The sequence below is a fragment of the Macrotis lagotis genome, chromosome 5, assembly GCF_037893015.1.
Source record: "Macrotis lagotis isolate mMagLag1 chromosome 5, bilby.v1.9.chrom.fasta, whole genome shotgun sequence".
NCBI lineage: Eukaryota > Metazoa > Chordata > Mammalia > Peramelemorphia > Peramelidae > Macrotis > Macrotis lagotis.
Genome location: NC_133662.1, coordinates 17,122,026 through 17,146,986, shown reverse-complemented (window position 1 = coordinate 17,146,986; position 24,961 = coordinate 17,122,026). Strand labels below are relative to the sequence as shown.

The following is a 24,961-nucleotide window of genomic DNA, read 5'->3' as shown; positions in this document are numbered from 1 at the left end:
GGAATAGATGGGACTTTGCTGCCCATTTACCCAGTTCTGGGTCATAGATCCAAGGCTGTCTATGAAGGGACCCTTTTCTGAGATTGGTGTTCCACTGTAGAGAGGCCATAGGTGGTATTCTAGCCTACTTAGAAATGAAGAATTTCAAAAGAAAGGAGTAGTGTGGATCAGACTTTAGAAAATGGACAAGTTCTTAATTCCAGCATTTAACACATCCTTCTGAACAATAAACAGAGCATGGATACCAGATCAAAGGGCACTCTACATTCTTTCAACATCTATCTATTCTAACCAACAAATTCTTCCAGATGGTTAATAGGGACAGGATCCAGAAGCACCCCACTGTTACTAAGGATGAAACTTAGGTCAAGGACTTAGATCAGGGAGGCAGCAAATGGACTTCCCTTGAATCAGATTACATAGGGAACCCTGAGGGATTGGAGGTCTTCAACCTGTCCCTGAGATCCTGGAATTACAGAGTTTTAAATACTCAAGAAAATAGCAAGAGGATCAGCTTGTCTTTCTCTCTAGAGAACCACAGAATACAGACCTAACAACAAGACTAAAAGCAAGAAATCAGCCAGAATAATGAGGAAAAAAAGAACTTAGCATAATTATTTTGTTAGCAGGGAAACTCAAAACACAACTGTAGAAGAAAAGAAAATTTCCAAAGTATCTATAAGCAATGCCTGAGAGAAAAAAAACACAGTTTGGACACAAGCTCAATTAGAATTCCCAGAAGAGATGAAGCATGAGTTAAAATTTGTTTTCATAAGTAAAATGAAAAGTTTTGAAGAAAAAATTGGAAAAGAAATGAGAACTATGCAAGAAAGGACTAAAAAATAAATTAAAAGTTTTCCCAAGAAACAATTTTCCTAATGATTAGAAAGGACCAAAAAGAAGATAATGATTCTACAGGGCAATATAATATGGTAAAATTAAAGGAAAAGATGAAAATGTAAAATATCTTATTAAATATGGAACTAGAAACCAGATTTAAAAGATATAAATTAGTAAAAATTGAAGTATCTGACAGCTATGTTCCTGTCAAAATACCTAGAAATGATTTTTTTTTAAATGGCCTTATTTTGGTTAATTCTTGTCCTTTGTTATCAAAGAGGGCTAAAACAATATCAGTATATCTGATCACACCAAAAACAGCTCAGAATGTTTACCACAGATCAGACACAAGTAATCCAAATGAATACCTGGGGTGGATTCTCTAAACTTATACTTCTCACATTTCATTTGAGTTGCTTCAATTCTGCCTTGATCACAAAGCACAGCACACTCTCTGATGCGGGTATGCCATGTTGGATGATCTTGTGCCAGTATCTCCCATGCTGTACAATCCATTCCAAAGTTCTTGTAAATGCTTTTATATCACTTTTTCTCACCCTTCCAACCCCCCCTGTGAGTACTTGCCCTGTGTGAGTTCTCCATAAAAATATTCTTTTTGGCAAGTGTACATTTGACTTTGATCAATGTGGTCAACTAATTGGAGTTATGCTCTTTGTAGTAATGCTTGAGTGTTTGGCAGTTTAGCTAGTAGACTGTTTAGAGTTCACAGCACAATGGCTTTGTAGACCTTCAATTTGATAGTCTGATACCTCTTCTCTCCTCACACCTTTTTTCAGAGCCTCCCAAACACTGAGCATGTTCTGGTAATGTGGGTGTCTACCAGTCATTTTCTAAAAGAATCCTCAAATTACAAACTCTAAGGAAGATGATAGCCCAAATTCAGAACAAGAAAAAAAAAACCTGATAAGCACCCCAATATAGAGACTTTAAAAATCAAACTACTGCATTCAGGATGCTACAACATTCTCTCCATCTCCCAGGCACTAATCTAGGTGTTATTTTTGATTCCTCACTTCCACTCACCACAGCAACCACCCCTATACTTCCAAACTCAATCTGCTGCCGTGACCTGTAGATTTATTCCCATAATATCTCTTTCTTATGCTTATTCTTCTCTGACACTGCCACCTTCCTGCTGCAAACCCTCATCTCCTCATTGGTGCACTGCTGGTTGTCTAACGACTCTCCTTCCTTTATATATCTCTTACCTGTCAAAAATGATCTTAGGGTAGAGGTCTTCCCAAACAATGTGAACTAGAGTTGGGGAGTGGAAGTGTTAAATCATAGACAGTAAAAGGGAGAAAAAGGAGCTGCTGAGCCAGAGACCACTGTAGATCTCATTTCCTTTTCTCTCTCCATTACTCTTTCAGCTCCCCTTGGGCAGGACCCAGTTCTGAGACCCTTCCCTTCTCAGGATATTCAGCACTAATCACACTCATAGTGGGGAGAAGCTTCTGTCTTTTTTTCCAGTATGAAATAATGATATTGAGGTGGAGCTTAAGTCTCCCCCACAGACCAAGGATAGATGGCACCCCCCTCCTATTATCATATCCAGAATGAGTCCCTTGCCTCTTCAGATTTCCTTCTCCCTTCCCACAGGAAGAGCTCAACAAGTTTAACCTCGTGTCCCTGTACCCTTATCCCACCTTTTCTTCCTTAACCGCACCCAAGGCAGCTGTCCATCTAGAGAGTATTCACCAGAGAATGAAGCATGCTTGGTCTTTGGTTAGGAACTGAGGAAGGGGGTGGTGGCAGCGGTTGATGATGTTTGTCTTTCATTCTTGAAGAAGAGTATGACATCAGCGGGGTTATGCTATGACATGCACATGAATTGGATTTAAGTGAGGGGATGCTGTGCTAAGTCATTAGAATCACTTTCTTCTCCACAGCCATCTAGATCCAGTGGTCAAATGTGTATCAGGATGATTGAAGATGATCCTTGGATACAAGACAATCAGGGTTAAGTGACTTGTCCATGACCTGACTTCACATTTTCTTGACTGAGGCCAGTGCTCTAGCCATTGTGCCACTGTGTTAGGAAACCCTGGAATGTTATGGAGCTTGAAGAGGCAGTCTTAGAGGTGTAGCACAATAATGAAAAGAATGACAAGGGGAAGGGTTGAATGCAAGAACTCAGGAGATATCAGGCTCTTATTTGACTTTTTGGGGCTCTATTACTTTTCTCTTTCCCCCAAATCTAATAATTCTAATTATTTCTAACCTTAGAACCTGATTTCCTTTTTCCAGAGTTATTCAAAGTCATATTTTTTATAAGGGAAAATTGTTGGGGGGGGGGAAGAGATTTCTAAGGATTGGTGGGAGTTTGTTTTTCAGTGAAAAAAATCACAAGAATACAAAAAGGTCATAAATTTTATTTCATAGATAAAACAAAATCACAAGCCAATTCACAGGGTTCTTTAGGGAGGCAGCAAGGTAATAAAAGCTTTCAAGAAGATAGTAAAATTTAATCAAATAAGAAACAGCTACAAGCTGAGTTGGTGAGAACATAATGAATAGTTAAGAAGGGAGATGGGGAAGGGGAACACCACAAGATTTGTGACTGGGTTAAGATCAACGTGGATGGGTCAGCTAGGTGGTGCAGTGGATAGAGCACTGGCCCTGAAGTCAGGAGTACCTGAGTTCAAATCCAGATTCAGATACTTAATAATTACCTAGCTGTGCAGCTTTGAGCAAGTCACTTAACCCCATTTGCCTTGCAAAAACCTAAAAAAAAGAAAAAATATATCAACATGGATACAGCAGCTTCAAAATGGAAAGATGAACCTTTTCAAAAAATCCCACTAAGCAAATTTTGGTGTTTTATCTAGACTATGCACCCTTTCCCTTCCCAGATAAAAAGTAATTTTATTTCTTCAAAGAAATTTCACATTTTATCCTTGCTTCCTGGTTTAGAGGTAACCTGTTAAATTTTATTCTTTTGAAGACATTGACTGCCTCCTCTTAAGTGTCAGAAGTTACTTGAAAATGTAAAAAATTGGCCATGGAGATCAGCTTCGCTTGGATCATCTCCAATGTTTTTCTGCCCAAAGTGCTTCAGTGTGCTCCACCCTCCCAAACCATTGTTAGAGTTGGGTAGGGAAGTTTGGACTGGACACAGGAATGGAAATCAACAGTCCCTTCCTACCACCTCCTTCTTCCTTGACCCTCCTTTGATGTTTCAGTCAATGAAAAGAATGATGAGGATAATGAAGAAGAGAATAAGGAGAAGATGATGACCTCTGGACTTTTCCAGGTTGAAGTCAGTTAGGAATACCTCAGCAGCTAAGTCCTCCAATAGAAGAGTTTGTCCACAGCAGCATCACTGAACTATGAGATAGAGTCTTTCAAATGCTAATGTACATATTATTGAAAGTTGTGGGATCAACTATTGGGATCTGAGTAAAACCCTCTACACCTCAAGGATCCTCCCCCTTCCTGGGAAGGGTTAATAACCCCTCCTGTCACATCCTTCTGTTGCAGGTTTGACTCACCAAAGGACCATTCTAAGTTGGATTGGGGCTGACAGAAGAAAGGGTCTAATATTTTTTATTCATCCTCATGATTCCTAAGCTCTCTGCAGCCTCTGACACTACCTAGAATCCTCTTCACTTTGAAACTCCTTACTGTAGGTTTTTGTGCCAGTTCTGTCCTAGGTCTATTCCAAACTATCTTATATCCTTTTTTTTTTTTTTTTGCTTCTTTATCCAAGTCATACCAGTTATAAGTGGGTCTTCCACAGGACTCTGCCCTGATTTCTCTGAGATCTCTTGACAACCTTAATCTCCTCCTTTAGATTGAATTATTATCATTATGCTGATGATTCTCAAATCTACTTAATCTAGACCCTCGGCACTGACCTCCAGTCTCACTATTCCAGTTAGACATCTTGAATGAGCCATCCCACAGACATTTTAAGTTCAACATGTTCTGAACCTAAGCTTATTATTCCCTAACCCTCCATTCTTTCAAATTTTACTATTACTGCTGAGAGTGCCACAATTCAGTCAATCAGTGTTAAATTTAATTCCTCATTTTTCCATTCTCCCCTACTCCCAATCAAATTTGTTGCTAATAGCTGTTGATTCTGCCTTCACAAAATATCTCAAATATGTCTTTTACTATCTTTTGAAACTGCTATCATCCTGGTACATGACATCATAAACCCCCTACCCTGAAGTAATTCGGCTTGTTGATTGGTCCCCCTGCTACCATTTCATCTTACACTTAGTTGTCAGTATGAATATACAAAGATTATCCTTTATTTTACATTTAATGGTCTTCATAAACAACCCTTCTCACTTCACATTTCCAATGCCCCAGTCCCCACCATGTTCTCAGACTTCCTGCGACACTGGCCTGTCCCTTACACAAAGCATTCAGCCTCCTGATGGTGCATTTTCACTGGCTCTCTCCCAACCTGGGATGCTGTCCCACTAATTTCAGACTCCTGGATTCTCTTCAAGGTCCCATACCACCTTCCACATGAACCTTTTTCCATTCTCTCTTATTTCTATGGCCTTCCCAATGATCATTATTTTAATTTTTTCTGCATATACTAGGGCTTTGTGGCATGAGGTCTCATACCCTGTAGACTCTGATCTCCTTGAGAGCAGGGACAATGTTTTGCCTGTCTCTATAACCTCATTATCTGACATAGTTCCTTAATAATAACTTAATACCTTCCTTTTCCATCAGCAGTTCTGTTAGACTTTGACTACAGAGAATATCTTGCCCTCCTCCCTGGAAAAGTTAATCACCTGAAATCTCATTACTAGTCAGTGGGCTAGAGAGCTATACACAAACTCTTCTCCATGCCTTCCTTTAAAGAGAGCTCCCAACATTCCCAGTAATTCCTCTCTGCTTTCTTATGTGTGTGTTGTCTTCCCACTTTGGATTGTAAATTTCTCAAGAATGAACTTTTCTTCAGACAAACTGAGACCTGGGAAGAATTTAGACTTAAAAGGCCAAGGTCTCTCACTGAATGTGAGGCCATGACCATCCTCTTGACTCATGTCTTACCATTGAACTCCTAAGATTCTGGAGGAAATTTTAAAGGACATAGATAAGCTCTACCTCATTTACATCCAATCCACTCACAAGTCATAGTTGTGATGTTTTTGATCCTCTTTGAGAAGGAAGGAAGATAGCAAACAATAAGCTCCTTGTGGGCAGTAACTGTCTCTTTTTCTTATTTTTTAACTCCAGTACTTAGTATATTGCTAGCAAATAGTAGGTATCTAATAAATGTTGATTGAATTGAGTTTAGATTGAACAAGCATGTGCATTAGCCAGCACTCATAAATACTTGCTGACTGACTCACTGACTGACTGATACAACATTGCTCATCTATTGTCTTACAAGGAGTCCCATCTCCCATTTCATAGGATCTTCCTCAGGTCAAGCTCTGCTCCTGAATATGGAGAAGAAACAATGATGTTGTTCTATTCTAATAAATACATTCTACCCTATCTAGGAATCACTCAAGATCTTCTTGGCAAGAACAAAAAGATACACCTGTTTTTTTTCTAGAAGATCATACCTTTGACATAAGAAATGTCTCAGGAGTAGCATAGTATTGCATGGTATTTGAATACAAGAACTACTGTGTGTTAGAAGAAACACTGTACTGGGACCTAGGAGACCTTGGGTCTAGTTCCACATCTGCTTCTAATTGGTTTGGAAATGGTACTTGACTCCTCTGACCCTCTATTTTCGTATGCTTCAAAAGAGGGACATGAACTAGATTAGCAATTTTTTCACTTGTAGGCTGTGGAGCCCAGCAATTATTGCAAAAAATTTGTCTCAATGAGGAACTCAGTAGTAAAAATAAAAATACAAAAAAACTCATATATTTTCTGCAGGTTGAGTAACGAATATGTCTGCAACACACATAGCTCTTGTATCACCAGATAGACTTATGAATGATTTTCTCTTCTCTGGTTAATTATACCACCTTCCTTCACCACCTAATGAAAAGTAGACCCTGGAAATATCAATATCAGGAATTCCACCAAGGGGATCTATTTGCTTTCTTTGTAACTTTTTTGTTAATTTAGCTCAACTCTCAAAACAAAGAAATAGAGTCCTTAACCATTCCTCTATGAAAGCTATTCTACCAGAGATTTCTCAGATTTCTGATGCTGGGGAGATGTAGGATACTGAGCAAGTCACTCGACACATTGAATTAATTTATGTTACATTAAAATACTCTACGAGACAGAAGGATGTACACTCATGGAGCCTCATAGTGTCCGCTACTGTGAGGTTCCTAGTTTCTTTTATCTCATGAAGATGAACATAGCTAGGGTCCAGATTTCATTCTTGACATTTTTAGGTTTTTATCATCCTTAAGATTAATGGTTGAACTCGGTGTTTCCCCAAGCTGAGTCTCAAATTTAGATTATATCTGTGGGCTGGTCAGATTCCAAAGGTTAGGAGTTGAGTCCCTTTCCAAACATCATATGCCGAGTCCCTTTCTGGACTCCCTCAATCTTCTCCAGGCAAGCATTGAAGGGGTTGGAGACAAGGAAGACAAGATCCCCAAGTACTCCAAAGTCTCCACTTATTCACCAAAACACAAATGCTTAAATATCCCTCCCAGTCTCTAATCCACTCCCACTTCTGTGGCTTTTGGTAAAATAAGGCTTTGATGTTCAAGTATTCCAGGTGAAGAAGGTTCACAGCATTTCCACACACAATAGTCCCTAACATATACCCCTTCTTGTCTTTTTTTGAAACAAAATTATTATATAACGAATGTTACATAATTTGTAAACAAAAGTTCAAAAATAGTATAAACAAATGTCAATTAAACAATAGTAAAAACCAATATTCCCAAATTTCTTTGCAATACATTTTATCCCCAATTTACACCAAAGATTACAATGTTTTTTCTTTTGCCAACAAAAAACCTTTCAAAGCAATCAAATTCAAAACCCAAATAAAAGGGAGTAAAATTTAACTTTACCTAACCATTTCAGAGTTTAGACACTAACACAAACACAGAAAACAATTCTCTTGTATCACATTTCCCAAGTTGAGACTGATAACCTGGCCAGTATCAAATCTCAGAATATAGAAACATTTTCCCACATCTCCAAGCCAGTGGAGAGATGTAAAATGTCAAAATGTCTACAGATGTTTAAACACACACACACACACACACACACACACACACACACACACACACAGACATACACATACACACAACACACCAAAATATTAGCCATAAACACAGACCTTTCAAAAGACAAAATCTAAGTTTCCCAATCCAGAAAAAAAATCTTCTTCCCCTTTTCTCTTAACTAACTGAACCAGGAAACCTCCCAATCAATAGCCTATTGCCCAACACCCCCCTCCCCAAACCAGGAAGAAGGCATGGAGTCCCTTTATTTCTAGAATAAGTTTTTGGAGGGGTCTTGTCCTTGTAGCAAAGCCTGCATTCCATCTGAGTCATAAACTTGAGTTTTGAAGTTCCAAAAAGGAAGATTTCCCTTCTCCCTCCCCCTCCCTCTGCAGACAGTGGGAGTCGAAGAGAATGAGAGAGAGCATTTGAAATTACTTGAGTTGTTGACAACAGTAAAACTGGAGTTGTTGCATTCTCTGAACGATAGTCAGCACCATTACAAACTGTCCAATAGCATGTGACATTTTTGCTCTCAACAGAAAAAGTGCAGCTAGTGCACAATTCACAGCCCTCTGGGGTTGGAGCAACGGCAGAGGTGCACCCAGCTGTGGGCTGGAAAATGAAACTCTTTGTGGATTCTGGAGTGAAATTCGTTGTAAGTGTCAGGGTCTGCATCAACGTGAGGGTCTTCTTCAGGGTCTTCGGCAACAAGAAGTCTTTAAAGTTGCCTGTAGGTTTAGGGGTTTGGATTGCAGCCAGGCCAGCAACAGTGGCCAAAAGGAACAGAAAACAAGTCCTCTGCATCCTGTTCATAGTGCTGGTACTCCTTGGTGGACTGCGGCTGAGGAATAAGCTCCATCCCCTGCTGAGCTGCCATGGAGACTCCACTTCCTGCTGACTCCTCAATGTTGAATACTATTTGTCTTTTCACTTTCACTTTATACCTCTTTGTTTAAAATCAGTCCCCTATCAACAATCAATCCCTGTTACTTTCTCTGGAGTCTTCTACTCCTGGATTTCATCTGTTTGTTGCTTGTATCTGCTGGACCTTATCCCAGACTTCACTCAAATAAATCCATCTTTGTGTTCCTGTTTGGATGCTATATGTTGAGTCCCTTTCCAGATGTCATATGTTGAGTCCCTTTCTGAACTCCCTCAATCTTGCCCAGGCAAACGTTGAAGGGGCGGGAGACAAGGAAGACAAGGATGACAAATTCTCCAAGATTCCCAAGTACTCCAAGATCTCCATTTATTCACTGGAACACAAGTGCTTAAATATCCCTCCCAGTCTCTAATCCACTCCCACTCCCCTGACACTTAGTAAAATAAGACTCTGGTGCTCAAGGGCACTTCTATGCACAACAGTCCCTAATAGTTAGGAGACTGCACATGCAGAGGGGGAGTTCTCACCATCTTTTCAGGAATTTATGCAGGAAAAGCTTTGGAATTATAAAAATTACCAAATTAGTTCATCATATTGGTCAGAGCTAATGAATTTCTCTAGGTTGTTTTGTTCTAACTCTCATCAGTCTACATGTAAAAAGGGAGCTCTAAGAAATCTACATTATTAGTATGAATATTCATTACAAATAACATGTCAATTAATATGAAAATAATTCTTTCCAAAGGTCTCATGACCTAAATACACTCTTTTTTTTGGCAAGGCAATGGGGTTAAGTGACTTGCCCAAGGTCACACAGCTAGGCAATTCCAGGGCCAATGCTCTATCCACTATACCACCTAAATACTGAGACCTGATAAAATAATCAAGATGGTGATGTAAAGGTAGGGACTCACCTTAACTCTCCCCCAAACACCTTAAAACAACTTTAAATAATTACTCTAAACAAATTGTAGAGTGGCAAAATCCACAAAAAGATGGAACAAAACAATCTTTCAGCCCAAGATGACTTAGAAGGTCAATAGGAAAGTCTGTTGCATTAGGATGAGATAATGGCAGTATGGTATAGGCTATTCCATCACACACCTGGTCCCAGAAATCAGGAGCCGGTCTTGGTAGTCATTGAATCAGTATTGGGAGAGCTCAATCCATAAATGGTATTGGGGTGAACAACTAGTTAATAGGAGATTCCAGAGGTTTCTTTGATAAAATAAACCTTAAATATGTATTAGAATTATGCCTGAAAGAGGCCTTTTGATACAACCATAAGAGAACACCCATCTAAACTGTTTGTTCTTGCCTAGCTGAAAACAGTCTTGAGAAGATGTTTTCTCTTATCTACAGAGTTCCCAAATTAGCCCTATTTACAGAATTAGCCCTATAGATGAAAAATTGCTTCCTTCCTCTGGTGATCACTTGCAACTCCTTTAAATATACGACCCTTTAGCTCCCTTCCTCAATCTTTTCCTGGCCTCTCAGATTCTTCTACTTTTGTCTCACTTTTCTCTCCCAGTGTCAAACAATTAGCTTAACCTGTACTAATTGTTTTCCACTGCTCCTGAGCAAATTATTGAACTTGATTTCAAGGGATTCTTTGTGTATATTTTCTGAACAGTCACTGAACTCTGGGAAAGGACTTTAAAATGTCTCTCCTCAGGGATCCAGCTACATTTATCCAGCTACATCTTTGTTAGTACTGAGGCAGGACACTGTTTTTTTGCGAATCTGGGTCACAGTCCTAGGTGGCAGTCTCAGGGCAAGGAGGAGCAGTAGAACACCACAGCTTGTGACCACAGTAGAGGGGTCCCTCCTCATAATTCCAGGGTAGAAAAGAATGCTTGTGGTTACTCACAGACCAGAGTACAGACTAGGAAAGGGCTAAATATCTCTCCTTAGAACATACCATCTTGGAAGAACTGAAGACTTACAGATACCTGGAACTATCTCAGGAAAAAAATATCCTACACAGAATCCCAGGATTTGGGAAAGTACTTTATGCCCTGGAAGCAGAGCCCACCTTTAATAAAGAATTAAAAGTAAAGGTTGGAAAAATGAGCAAACAACAAAAAATACTCTGACCTTAGAGAGTAACTCTGGTGACAAGATGGATCAGAAAAAGGATACAAATTCAAAGTCTGAGAAAAATATGAATTTGTCTCACTCAGGTCACAGAAGAGCACAAAAAAGATTTTGAAAATCAAGTAAGGGAAGTAGAAGAACAATTGAGAAATGAGAGTGATGCAAGGACATCATGAGGAAGGAGTCAACAGCTTGGTAAACTAAACACAAAAAATGTTGAAGTAAATAACACTTAAAAAATAGACTAGAGTAATGGTTAAAGAGGTATAAAAAGCCAATAGAAAAATGCCAAAAGTAGAATTGGTCAAAAGGAAAAAGAGACTCAAAAATTCACTGAAGAAAAAATTACTTAAAACATAAAACTGTGCAAATGGAAATTGAAGTACAAAAGCATTCAGAAGAGAATAATTCTTTAAAAAATTAAAATTGAACAAGCACAAGTTTATGAAAAATCAAGAAACAATACAACTAAATCAAAAGAATGAAAACATACAGTTAGCATTAAACATTTTTAAACAACTTTCTGTGATAATGGCCTCATTTCTCAAACAGAAAACTGAGTCAAATTTATAAATATGAACTATTCCTCAATTGATAAATGATTAAAAGATATGCATAGTTTTCAGATGAAGTAATCAAAGCTATGTATAGTCATATGACAAACTGTTCTAACTCATTATTGATTGGAGAGATACAATTTGCAATAATTCTGAAATACTACCTCATACCTATTTGATTGACTATTAGTACAGAAAAGAAAAATTAAAAATGTTGGAGAAGATGTGAGAAAGATAAGACAATAATGTCCTGTTGGTAGAGAAGTGAACTAGTTTTGAGAGCAATTTGGTGTTATGACCAAAGTACTATAAACCCAATCAAATTCTTTGACCTAGCAATACCACTACTAGGTCTATATCCTCAAATAGACAAAAAAGAAAAAGAAAAAGATCTATATGTACAAGAACATTTATAACAGTTCTTTTTGCATGTCAAAGAATTGGAAATTGAGGGAATGTCCATTAATTGGGGAGTGGCTGAATAAATTGTGGGATGTGATCATGATGGAATACTACTATGCCATAAGAAATGATGAGCAGGGTGTTCTCAGAAAACCTGGAAAGACGTGCATGAATTGATGCAGTGAATTGCATTCTGTACAAAGTAACAGCAGTATTGTAAGATGATTGGGTATGAATGATTTATATATTCTCAAAAATACAATAATAAAAGGTAATTCTGAAGGACTTTTTTTTTGCAAGGCAAATGGGGTTAAGTGGCTTGCCCAAGGCCACACAGCTAGGTAATTATCAAGTATCTGAGACTGGATTTGAACCCAGGTACTCCTGGCTCCAGGGCCAGTGCTTTATCCACTGCGCCACCTAGCTGCCCTGAAGGACATTTTTTGAAAAATGCTATCCATTCCCAAAGATAGTATCTGAATACAGATTGGAGCATATTTTTTTTATTTTTAATCTTTTTTTTTTTGGTGGAGAGGGATCTATGATTATTATGGTAATATTTTACATCACTACAGATGAATAACCAATATTGAATTGCTTGTTTTCTTATGAGGTGGGATGAGGAGGAAGGAGAGAAGAAAATTTGGAACTCAAGGTTTTGAAAAAGAATATTAAATTACTGTTGTTGCAAGTAACTGGGAAGAAAAGATTAGTAAATAAAAATTTTTTAGAGGAAAAAATTTCTGAGAACTCCAAATTCTTTTGCTTATGGGATATATTTATTAGTGTTTACCATATTAGAAATTAACACTGATAAATTTGAATCAATTATTCATTAATTCAATTAAAATAATAAAAAAAATAATCTGTTACATGTTACTAAGGCTTTTTTGCAAGGCAAATGGGGTTAAGTGACTTGCCCAAGGCCACACAACTAGGTAATTACTAAGTGTCTGAGGCCAGATTTGAACTCAGGTACTCCTGACTCCAGGGCCGATGCTTTATCCACTGTGCCACCTAGCTGCTTCCTACTAAGATATTTAAGATTGAAAAATAACTATTTTAAAACATTTCAGTGTTTTTGTTTTACACAATTATAAATCTCTTTATTATTTGACTTATGAGGACAAAGTTAGATTCTCATATCTCCTCTCCATTCAATTTGTTATAATCTATTATTTTAGCTGAAGTATATTAAAAGAATATGAAATCACACTGATAAATAGTTGGAATATTTTATGAGGCAAATAAAGACATGACAATTATGTAAATAGTTCTGACCTATGAAGATGCCCTAAAAGAGTTGGGGACTGAGACATACTTGGTTGTGTCATTATTGAAAATGATAGTTGTTCTTCGTTTTCAAAGAAGACTATGACATCAGGGAGGTGAAGCCATGGCAAACAAGTGAATTGTATTTAAATAGGGCGGTGCCATGCCAAGGCACCAACCTCACTTTCTCCTCTCTAGCCATCTGCATTCAATGGCAAGATATGAATCTGGATGACTGGAGATGATTCTGGATGTGAGATAATCAGGGTTAAGGGATTTTCCCAAGGTCACATATCTAGTAAGTATCTGAGGCCAATTGAACTCAAGTCCTCCTGACTTCAGGGTCAGCACTCTATCCACTGTGCCATCTAGCTGCTCCTAGGCAGTGAATAGAGCTCTGGGGTTAGAGTCAATTATAGCTGGGTTCAAATCCAGCCTTAGAGCCTTATTATCTGTGTGTCCCTGGGTAAGTCCTTAACCTTTTTTTAATCAGTTATATACTGTTTATTCAGTGTTTGGGTTAGTATGACCTGAGGAATTGATTGAATCATTATACATATATATATATATCTTTTTATATAATATGAAAATTTATAACTATTGAGATTATATATATATGTATATATATATATATATATATATATATATATATATATATATATATATATATATACATATATATATAATCAATTTCCCTGGAAAGCCCACACAGGACCATGCTAGAAAGCCCTAATGGAGGGGAGCTAAAAGGTAACCAATACATCGATACTACTGGTGTGATATTTTATGTCCAGCAAGGTCTTCTGGATCTGTGGGAAACTGGGGTACTAAGCATGATTGTACAAGTCTGATCCAGCATCACTATGCAAACAATAGAATTTAACAAATAGGAGTTACATTGTATTATTCCCCTTTTCTAACATTAGGAAGAGACCAGATTATGTTCATAGGTTTTACATTTCTGGTGTTCAATCACTAAAGCAGAGGAAAGATTTGACCTATTTGAAAAGCACATCAACCATAATCCCTTAACCGATGTGATGTTCTCTAGGCACTAAAGTGGAAGCACATTAAAAAGCTTTAAAATTGCAGTTCATTCTGGATTTCCCAAAGAGTATCTGTATTCTTTTTATTAAGGTTTTTGCAAGGCAGTGGGGTTAAGTGGCTTGCCCAAGGCCACATGGTTAGGTAATTATCAAGTGTCTGAGACCAGATTTGAACCCAGGTACTCCTGACTACAGGGCTGGTGCTTTATCCATTGCTCCACCTAGCTGCCCCCTGTACTCTTCTTTAAATAGACCTCTTCCTTTGGATTCAGGTTTACTTTACCACATCTGAAATGCCATTCTGCCCCAAGGACACATTTGACTCTAAGGAAGACCTTCTCTTTAATGCCATTAATTCTACCTTAATCATGTTGGAAATTGGATGCACTCTCCTAAGATTTTTATCATAGTTCTTTCTGTCAGATCTGTCACAGACAAGTCAGTGACCCAGGAAGTATAGCCCTTCAGTTTGATAATCTCATAAGCACTTTCAACCATCTGTTTATGAACTTCTTTCCAATTCTCTGAATCAACATCAGTTGCCAAAGCAGAATAAAGATTGTTTAGAGACACAAAAGCAACATTGACATCACTCCACATGGATGCACTGAAGTCTCCATATTCCCTAAGGCTCTGTCCATTACAACTTAAGAATAGATACCAAATCTCTCCCGCTTTAGGTAATGGAAACCGGCACAATCCAGACTGCAACCACTTCCAATAATGTGGCTTTTACAAAATTCACTTAACTTCTATATATGTCAAAATATCTGTGGATTGGAAACAATAACTAGTTTGCAATTAGGACTATATTTAATAATATTTAGGAATGGTGAATTTGAAGATATTCACATTTTGTTGGATCAAATTAAGATGACTTTCTCCCTCCTGTTGATGTACCCTAGCCATAACAACAACCAGTTTCGAGATTGCAGGCACAGTGTAGTCTTTGTCAGAAATAATCCATCATTTCTTCCTTCAACTTGTCTTCTATGACATCAACTAGGAAAAGTTCATTACTCAAATACTTCATTAGAATACTGATGGCATACTCCATGCCAACTGCACCAACCCCAACAACAGTGATCTTATTATGGTATACCTGGTCTTCCTTTAGGATATTCAAAATCAACTGATCCTTGACAGTAGGTCCCATTTTGGGGGTGAATCTAAGCTCAAACTGAGGTGATTGGTCAGACTATGAGGAGTTGTGAATTAGATGTGAGGATGCCATATAAGTTCTTTTTCCTGCAGTTTCCTCAAATGTAAAATGAGGAGTACTATTGTTACCTTCTTCCCTGAGAATGTACTATAGTACCTGAGTATCTTCTTCCCTGAGTTTTTGTGAGGATCAATGAGATAATATTTGTAAAAATCACTTAACATATTGCCTGGCCCATAATAGACACCATATCCTGCTTATTCCCTCCCTCCCTTCTTCCCGAGGACCTTGAATCATTGAGAAAAGCTACATTAAATGGTCTCTGTGGTTTCTTTTGGTGTGGGTTTATGTTCTATGATCCCTTGACGTAGCTTCCATGGATGTCAATTTTAGATCTCTCTTTCAGGGTAATAATGGACAATAATTTCTGATTAGGCCCCAAGACTGTGTCTAGAAGTGACCCCTCCCCACCCTCCCAACTTCCTTTAGATAAATCACTTCCTTGGAAATGGAGAAAGGACAGAGAATGCTGGTGGGGACTTAATGTGACCAGAAAGAAGAGAAAGTGTTTCTCAATGTACCCCGGATCCACTTGGCTGTATGGAAGGGACAAGGGAAGAGGCAGTGAAGAGATAACATCCTTTTGTCCTGGATGTCTTTCCAAAACAGACCTCCCATGTCCTCAGCAGCTGCCATTTGTATGAAGTTATCCTCTCAGACCAGACAGTCCCATTTATATTCTCCTGTATTTGGATTAAGTCCTAATTCTCCTCACCTTCACCTAGTCCAGTTCTTCTTATCTTCACCCTTACCCTATGTTCATGCTCTTTGGATATCTAAACATAGGATGGATGCAGATGGGATCAGGAAGCCCATGGTGTAACAAAAGTTCTAGCAGTAAGTAATTTATTAACAGAGTTTTGCTGAACTGGTATCTAAACTGGGTGAGACAGAGCAGGTCAGAGATGGAGTACCAGTAAACAGTTAGTGGTTTATTAATTCCCTTCTTTACAAGGAACTGATTTGCAAATCATGAGATTACTTCTTCCTTGGAGCTGCACCTTGCCTTAGTGCAGACGGAGAATATATACGTGGTAGAACAAATCAGATTTGGGGCTTGAGTGATCCTCCCAGGACAGGTCCACAATTCAGGATAGTACAACAATTACATGACCATACAAACAGGAGTCCTGTGGGAAAGGCTAAGTTGATTTTATAGTCTTGGGATCACCTTATTATTGTATAATACAGAGCAGAATAGGATAGTTTATATTGATAGAATTAATTTAACTGGAAATCAGGGAAAAATGCATCACCTTTCAAGATTTACTTTGTTTTCATTGTTTTCCCAGACCTATTATCTGAATATAAAAAGGATCTGGAACCTAAATTACTTTTATTAAATTCATTATTCATATTATGTTAATCAATATAAAATCATAACTCTTGACAGGTCCTAAGGATTAATGCTTTTCTTGAACTGGATTCCTAGGTCAGAATCCTGACCAATAGAATTCCTCAGACATGAGAGCTCTCACCCCTCTCCTATGAGGTCAGGACTTCTCCTTCTTCCACTTTTCTCACTTCCTAATCATAGGTTGCCCCACTCTCTCCTACTTCTTCTTTAATCTCAGATACTCAGAATCAAGCAGTGGAGAATCAGGACCAACACCATCCTGCCATCCATCAGACCAAGTGCAGCTTGAGGAAACCATCTCCCACGTCTCTTGCCTTTATCTCCATGGAAGCATGATGACCCAGGCAATTCCATTGCTACTGTTGCTGCTTTTGCTGTTCATGGGTATCTGGGGGTGAGGAGGAGATTAAGGAAGGGTAGAGGTGATGACTGATAGGAATCAGAGAACAGAGAGGAAAGTGGGAGAAGGGAGGGAGTACAATGTTAGGTTGCTAAGAGGGACTGGGGAGGAATAGTGTGCTGGAGCCAGCTCACATAGTCTTGTAAGAACTGATTATTACATTTCCAGGAAAAGTATTTACACTTTGAAACTGGGCACACACTGCATATAAATGAAGAAGTGAATTGTTTTATTGATTGACTTGACTTTAAAAAGGGATAATGAGAATGTAAATAATGCAAATTAAATTTTAAAATTGTTCAAGCACATATATATGTATACATGTATACTTGGATATATTTATAAATATAAAAGAGAGAGAATAGAGAAGGAAAGAGGAGGGGGAGGGAAGAAGAGATAGAGGGAAAGAAGGAGGAAAAGAGAAAAATTGAGAGAACTGGTTGTTTATTGTTTCCTAGCACATCACTGATTAGGAGGCTCTTAGGCTCCTTGAAATAGGTTTTCTTAGAGGAGAATTTTATTTAAGAAGATCAACCCCTTACCTTGTTCTTATTTTTCAGTCAAGGAAGGGGAGGGACTCAAGGGAGGTCCAAAAGGGCTCCCCCTAACCTGATAATCTGTTTTTTCAGGTTCACAGGGACAAGGGTCAAATATGAAGTACCTGGAGGGGCAGACACTCAGAGTGATTTGCAGATATCCTCCTCGAAGGGATGAAAAGAGATGGAAAATCTGGTGTAAATTTCAAGAGAATGAAAGGAGGTGTAAACACCTAATTATTTGGAACTCCACCTCCATACAGCAACATTCTGAACTAAGTACCTCCCTGGAAGATAACATCTACACTGGTATCACCATCATCACCATGTCTGAGCTTAGGGTGAATAACTCAGGTATCTATTCCTGTGGAATCTATGATTCTGTCAGAGATAATCTTTACATTGTCAGGAGCATCAGCTTGGAGGTTTCTCCAGGTAAGTTCCTGTCAACTCTAGCCTCCTCAGTTCAAGCAGAGCTTAGGAAATATCTAATGGGAACATGACCCTGGGCCAGAATGTGAACTAAAGTCTCCTTGAGGGTTTCCAGGGAGAAGCTGTTCACTCTCATTTAGTCCTTCAGTTTCCTGCGCTTCCCCATTCCCATCTTCTCCTCCCTTCTTTCCATATCACTGGTCTCTGGAGAAGGTTAAGCATTTTGTTTTCTGGTCTCATTCCCTTGCAGAGCAGACAATTTTCCAGGGCTTTCTAAGTCTTTGATGACCAGTGTCCCACACTCACTCTCCTTCATTCAAATATACCTGTGGCCTGTACAAGTACAGACACACATAGGGTCCTTTGAATATATATACACAGACACTCAGAGTTGTTCTTCACCAATTGATGATGTCTGTAGCTCTGGTCCCAGGAGACTGGAAGGTTCTAATGGAAGAGCACAAACTGACTTATGTTGGGACAATGGGAGGTCAGACCAACTCTTTTGTAAATGGGAGTAAGGAAGAGAGGTACCATTGTAACAATGAATGTGGGGAAATATATACTTCGTGAATTATTAATACTCTACACTGGGAATTAATGGTATTGTTGGAGAACACTTGGGGAAAAGAGAAATTATCCCATGGGGATAATCTTCGTCAGACCAACAGAATTCCTGGGGATGACACAGAAGTCTGGTGACATTAGCAATAGGAACAATAGAGTACTTGACTATACATCAAGACTAGAATAAGATCTACAATATATAGCCCAAGGCATGCATGTATATGGTGCCTAAAGTATTTCCATGACCTAACACCTTATTATGGTCAGCACTCTAGTCATTGTGGCCCCTCCAGGGAAAAGGAGGTGAGTGTAGGTGTGTAGTCAAGAGTCAAATGTTTTCTTTCTCTGTTCTTTTTTTAGCCATTACATCAAAGGCCACCCCCATGGACACTAACAGGTACAACTTCTTTTTAGAAACCTCTTGTGAGTCAAGAGCACCCAGCCTCAGCAGATAATGAGGGTCTCCCTTGTGTAGCCTCAGACTATTAGTCTAAAGTGACCTTTTTCTAGTCTTCCATTCTGGAGGGGTTACAAAAGGACAAACAAAAGGAGGTAAGGGTTCCTTGGGGTCCAGTAAAACTGTACTTCCCAGCTTTCCTCCTTCCCTCTCTTTCAAGTTCAGAAGGCTTAAATTTAGATTTCCTTTAGCCCTGGCCTAGAATTTTGAAGACCTGAATCTACAATGCTATGTGCTAAGTCCTACCCCTCCTATACCACTACATTTATGATGATGGGCATTGCAAATCTATAGATAAATCCCCAAATTCCTCTTTGTGAAACAACTTTCTCTTCTTGATAATCAGGACTGATTAGCAGAGGTCTTGTGACTCCTTATTACTTTGAGGATATAGTCCATATTCCTGGGTTGGGCATCTGATACTCCAGCATCTGACTTCAGCTAACTTTCCTAGATTGCTAGAAACTTGATGTATTCCATACCCACTATCTTCCAACCAAATAAATAGCTTTACTTACTATCAAGACATACCATTTTCCATTTCTATGCCTGTGGCCTGTCTTGTCCCAGGTCTGGAAAGAAATTCCTCTTCACCTCCACCTTTCATTATTTGTAGCTTCCTTTAAGTCTTAATTCAAATATCTCCTTCTACATGAGAATTTCTTTATTCTCTCTAATTGCCAGTGTCTTTTCTAAATATTTCACTGAACTTATCTTGCTAAAATTTTGCATTAAATTGGGAAAGTCCTTGCAGGAAGAGATCATTTCATTTTTGTCCTTTTCTCTCACTATCTAGTAAAGCTCCTGGCTCTAGGTGGACATAATTCATAAATACTGGTGGATTCAGTCAAAGATCTCAACCCCCTGAACAATGGAAAATTAATTAAAACAAATTAAATCTTCATTTAAGCTAAAAACAAAAGAAAGGAGAAGTTTTGACTATGATTCCTATTGAATGATGTTTTGTTTTTCCTCACTTCCCTTCCCTTCCCTTCCCTCTCCTTGGGTCTCACCCTGCATGCCCTCAGAAGACTCATTCTATTGATGTTCTTTTGAAGAACCAGGGAGGCCTCCTCTTCTTTACCTTCAATCGGTAACCCTTAAAGTGGACAGATTATAAAGAGTACCTAAAGAAGATTCCCTCAATAAGAAAGCCAATAAGCTAAGTAGTTAATAATAAGTTAATTAGACTTTATTAAATTTCTACTTTTTGTTGAGTACAATGCTAAACTCCAAAAATACAAAAGAAGGAAAAAAAGATCATCTCAGGTCTCAAGGTGCTCACAGGAAAATGGGAGAAACAACATTCAAACAATTCTTTAGAAAAACAATTTATGAACAGGACAAATTATATAGGACTTAACACACACAGGAGATAATCAGCAGAGGGAATATAGGGAATCCCCATAAGAAGGGATGAGGTGTAGATCTAAGGAATCACTCACTACCCCCTTGCCCTCTACCCTACCTCCTATATACTACTTTTCTTGTTTTACTTTCTCCCATAGGCCATCACATTCTTCCATTTTCTGGACTTTTCCAGTTTTCCGGACACTATGGGGGCTCATAGTGGTCAAAGGTTTAGTCTTCACAGCTCTCTGCTTGATCTCCTGTGCAAGGACAGGGGCTAGGTGAGTAGGGGCCCTCAATTTGACTTCATTTTCAATGTACCAGGAAGCATGGACTTATCCATTGCAAAACAGAATCAGTTCTCTGAGTCCCAAACTCTGATGCCTAGGTAATTTTAAAAGTTTCATTGTTAGAGTCAGATCCTGAGGTACTTTGACTTGGCTATTCCTTTTTTAAAATTTTTATTTATTTATTTTTTACAATAGAATTATCACAGTCATATACCACAATGTAATCAGACTTCTCAATTATTTTTGACATCCTCTTAGTTTCTAATTATTTTGCCACCATAAAGAGAGTTTCTCTCTCTCTCTCTCTCCCTCTCTCTCTCTCTCTCTCTCTCTCTCTATATATATATATATATATATGATTTTTATTTATTTTGAGTTTTACAATTTTTCTCCTAATCTTACTTCCCTCTCCCCACCCCCCACAGAAAACAATCTGTCAGTCTTTGCATTGTTTCCTTGTTGTACATCGATCCAAATTGAGTGTGATGAGAGAGAAATCATATCCTTAAGGAAGAAACATAAAGTTTAAGAGATAACAAGATCAGACAATAAGATATCAGTTTTTTTCTAAATTAAGAGAAATAGTCCTTGGACTTTGTTCAAACTCCACAGTTCTTTATCTGGATACAGATGGGATTCTCCATTGCAGAGAGCCCCAAATTGTCCCTGATTGTTGCACTGATGAAATGAATGAGTCCATCAAGGTTGATCATCACCCCATGTTGCTGTTAGGGTGTACAGTGTTTTTCTGTTTCTGCTCATCTTACTCAGCATCAATTCATGCAAATCCTTCCAGGCTTCCCTGAATCCCTATCCCTCCTGGTTTCTAATAGAACAATAGTGTTCCATGATATACATATACCACAGTTTGCTAAGCCATTCCCCAATTGAAGGATATTTACTTGATTTCCAACTCCTTGCCACCACAAACATGGCTGCTATGAATATTTTTGTTAAAGTGATGTTTTTAATCATTTTTCATCATCTTCTCAGGGTATAGACCCAGTAGTGGTATTGCTGGATCAAAGGGTATGCACATTTTTGTTGCCTTTGGGCATAGTTCTAAATTTCTCTCCAGAAAGGCTGGATGAGTTCACAGCTCCATCAACAATGCAATACTGTCCCAGATTTCCCACTCCCTTCCAACAATGATCATTATCCTTTCTGGTCATATTGGCCATTGACTGGCTGTTCCTTGAAAAACCAACAGTGATAAACCAAGGTGAGGAAATATTATCCTGAATATAAGTAGCTGATGCTGGCATTATCCCAGAGGCTGGAAGCTAGAGATCACTGGGGAGGGTTTGCAGGGCTTTGGCACTGAGTTTCTGTGTCAAAAGGAGAGAGAAGGATGTGGAAGATTGAGAAAGTAAAAATGAAACTGGACAGGGCAGGCTGTTGCTTTATGTTTTTCTGTGATGAATTCTGTCCCTTGGGGCTGGAATTTCTACCTAGATCTCTGTTCTAGGTGGATTTAGATAGCAATTTCAAAAAGAGTGAGGTCAGGTTGGGGGGTGGGTGGAGATAAAGGAATAATTTCTGGCTACAAGTCAATAAGGACAGATTTATTATCTTAATTTTTTCTTCTTTCCTCAAGGAAAGGAAGGAGCCACTGTGAGCTTTCTCAGGATCAAAAGAACCTGAACTGAAATGAGTACTTTTCAGTGTACATCCCAACCTGATTCATCTTCTTGCCATCCTGAACTTGACCCAGGCCATTGGCAGTGTGAGAATTTTGCCTTCTGGAAAGGAATTCCAGTCACCACAATGAGGTTGATTCCTTATCCAGATGTTGAAGTCCTTTGTGTTTCCATTCAACTCTGAGTGAACCTCATGGATCATCTTTTCTTTTTCTCTTATGATGAAAAGTCTGTCTATTCCTGACCTTATTGTTCTGTTAGTCAGGGTCATGTTCACCTCTCCACCTTGTTCCTTCCTATTCTTTCTATTTATAATGCTCTACTTCCTGGGGCTCCTCTGCAGGTCTTATTTTATCCCTTATAACCTTTTAGAAATCTTAATTCCTTGAAGACCTATATAATCTCCCAATCAGATCTGATTCTACCCTCCTCTTGGAATCCCATAATATCTTGGAATCTAATTATTTCTTGCTTCTCCTTTCATAATATTTAACACTTACCAACTTGTATTTTTCCTGAGATGAACTCAAATAGACCAGGAGATCTCAGCATATACTATATGACTTTTGTTCAATAAACATTTTTTTAAGTGTTTAGCTTTTTCTTTCTTTTTTATTGAAGATTTTATTTATTTTGAGTTTTACAATTTTTCCCCCTAATCTTACTCCCCCCCACCACAGAACGCAATTTGTCAGTCTTTACATTGTTTCCATGGTATACATTGAATCAAATTGAGTATGATGAGAGAGAAATCATATCCTTAAGGAAGAAACATAAAGTATAAGAGATAGCAAGATCAGACGATATCAGTTTTTTTTAATTTAAGGTAATGGTCCTTGGTCTTTGTTCAAACTCCACATTTGTTTCTCTGGATACCAATGGTATTCTGTATTGCAGAGAGCCCCAAATTGTCCCTGACTGTTGCACTGATGGAATGAGTGACTCCATCAAGGTTGATCATTGCCCCCATGTTGCTGTTAGGGGATACAGTGTTTACTTGGTTCTGCTCATCTCACTCAGTATCAGTTCATGCAAATCCTTCCAGGCTTCCCTAAATTCCCATCCCTCCTGGTTTCTAATAGAACAATAGTGTTCCATGACACACATATACCACAGTTTGCTAAGCCATTCCCCAATTGAAGGACATTTACTGGATTTCCAAGTCTTTGCCACCACGAACAGGGCTGCTATGAATATTTTTGTGCAAGTAATGTTTTTACCTTTTTTCATCATCTCTTCAGGGTATAGACCCATTAGTTTTATTGCTGGACCAAAGGGTATGCACATTTTTGTTGCCCTTTGGGCATAGTTCCAAATTTCTCTCTAGAAAGATTGGATGAGTTCACAACTCCACCAACAGTATAATAGTGTCCCAGATTTCCCACAACCCTTCCAACAATGATCATTATCCTTTCTGGTCATATTGGTCAGTCTGAGAGGTGTGAGGTGGTACCTCAGAGAAGCTTTAATTTGCATATCCGAATGCTTTAGAACAATTTGCATTTGCATATCCTTTGACCATTTGTCAATTGAGGAATGACTTTTTTTTAAATATGACTCAGTTCTCTGTATATTTTAATAATGAGTCCTTTGTCAGAAACGTTAGTTGTAAAGATTGTTTCCCAGTTTACTGCATTTCTTTTGATCTTGGTTACAATGTTTTTTTCTGTGCAAAAGCTTTTTAATTTAATGTAATCAAAATCATCTAGTTTGTTTTTAGTGATCTCCATCTCTTCCTTAGTCATAAACTGTTTCCCTTTCCATAGATCTGACAGGTAAACTAGTCTTTGATCTTCTAATTTGCTTATAATATTGTTTTTTATGTCTAAATCCTGTATCCATTTGGATCTTATCTTGATATAGGGTGTGAGGTGTTGGTCTAATATAAGTTTCTTTCATACTAACTTGCAATTTTCCCAGCAGTTTTTATCAAAGAGGGAATTTTTATTCCAATAGCTGGACTCTTTGGGTTTATCAAACAGCAGATTACTATAACTGTTTCCTGCTATTGCACCTAGTCTATTCCACTGGTCCACCACTCTGTTTCTTAGTCAATATCAGAAGGTTTTGATGACTGATGCTTTATAATATAATTTTGGATCAGGTGGGGCTAAGCCCCCTTCTTTTGCACTTTTTTCATTAAAGCCCTGGAAATTCTTGACTTTTTATTTCTCCATATGAATTTACTTACACCTTTTTGTAACTGCTTAAAATATTTTTTTGGAATTTTGATTGGTATGGCACTAAACAGGCAGTTTAATTTTGGTAGAATTGTCATTTTTATTATATTGGCTCTACATATCCATGAGCAGTTGATGTTTGACCAGTTATTTAAATCTGATTTAATTTGTGTTCGAAGTGTTTTATAATTGTTTTCATAAAGTTTATGAGTCTGCCTTGGCAAATAGACTCCCAGGTATTTCATATTGTACGAGGTTACTTTGAATGGGATTTCTCTTTCCAGC

The 24,961-nt window shown here is 38.2% G+C and overlaps 1 protein-coding gene across 1 annotated transcript; it reads left to right on the top strand.

Moving 5' to 3' along the window:
• The first annotated feature begins 3,862 nt into the window (after positions 1–3,862).
• On the top strand, positions 3,863–23,887 carry LOC141489207 (uncharacterized). The gene is made up of 7 exons (XM_074189984.1): positions 3,863–3,954; positions 8,528–8,808; positions 17,005–17,208; positions 17,854–18,195; positions 19,120–19,156; positions 20,725–20,847; positions 22,454–23,887. The coding sequence occupies exons 1-7, from the start codon at positions 3,863–3,865 to the stop codon at positions 22,503–22,505; spliced, it is 1,131 nt and encodes a 376-aa protein (XP_074046085.1). The 3' UTR covers positions 22,506–23,887.
• The last annotated feature ends 1,074 nt before the right edge of the window (positions 23,888–24,961 follow it).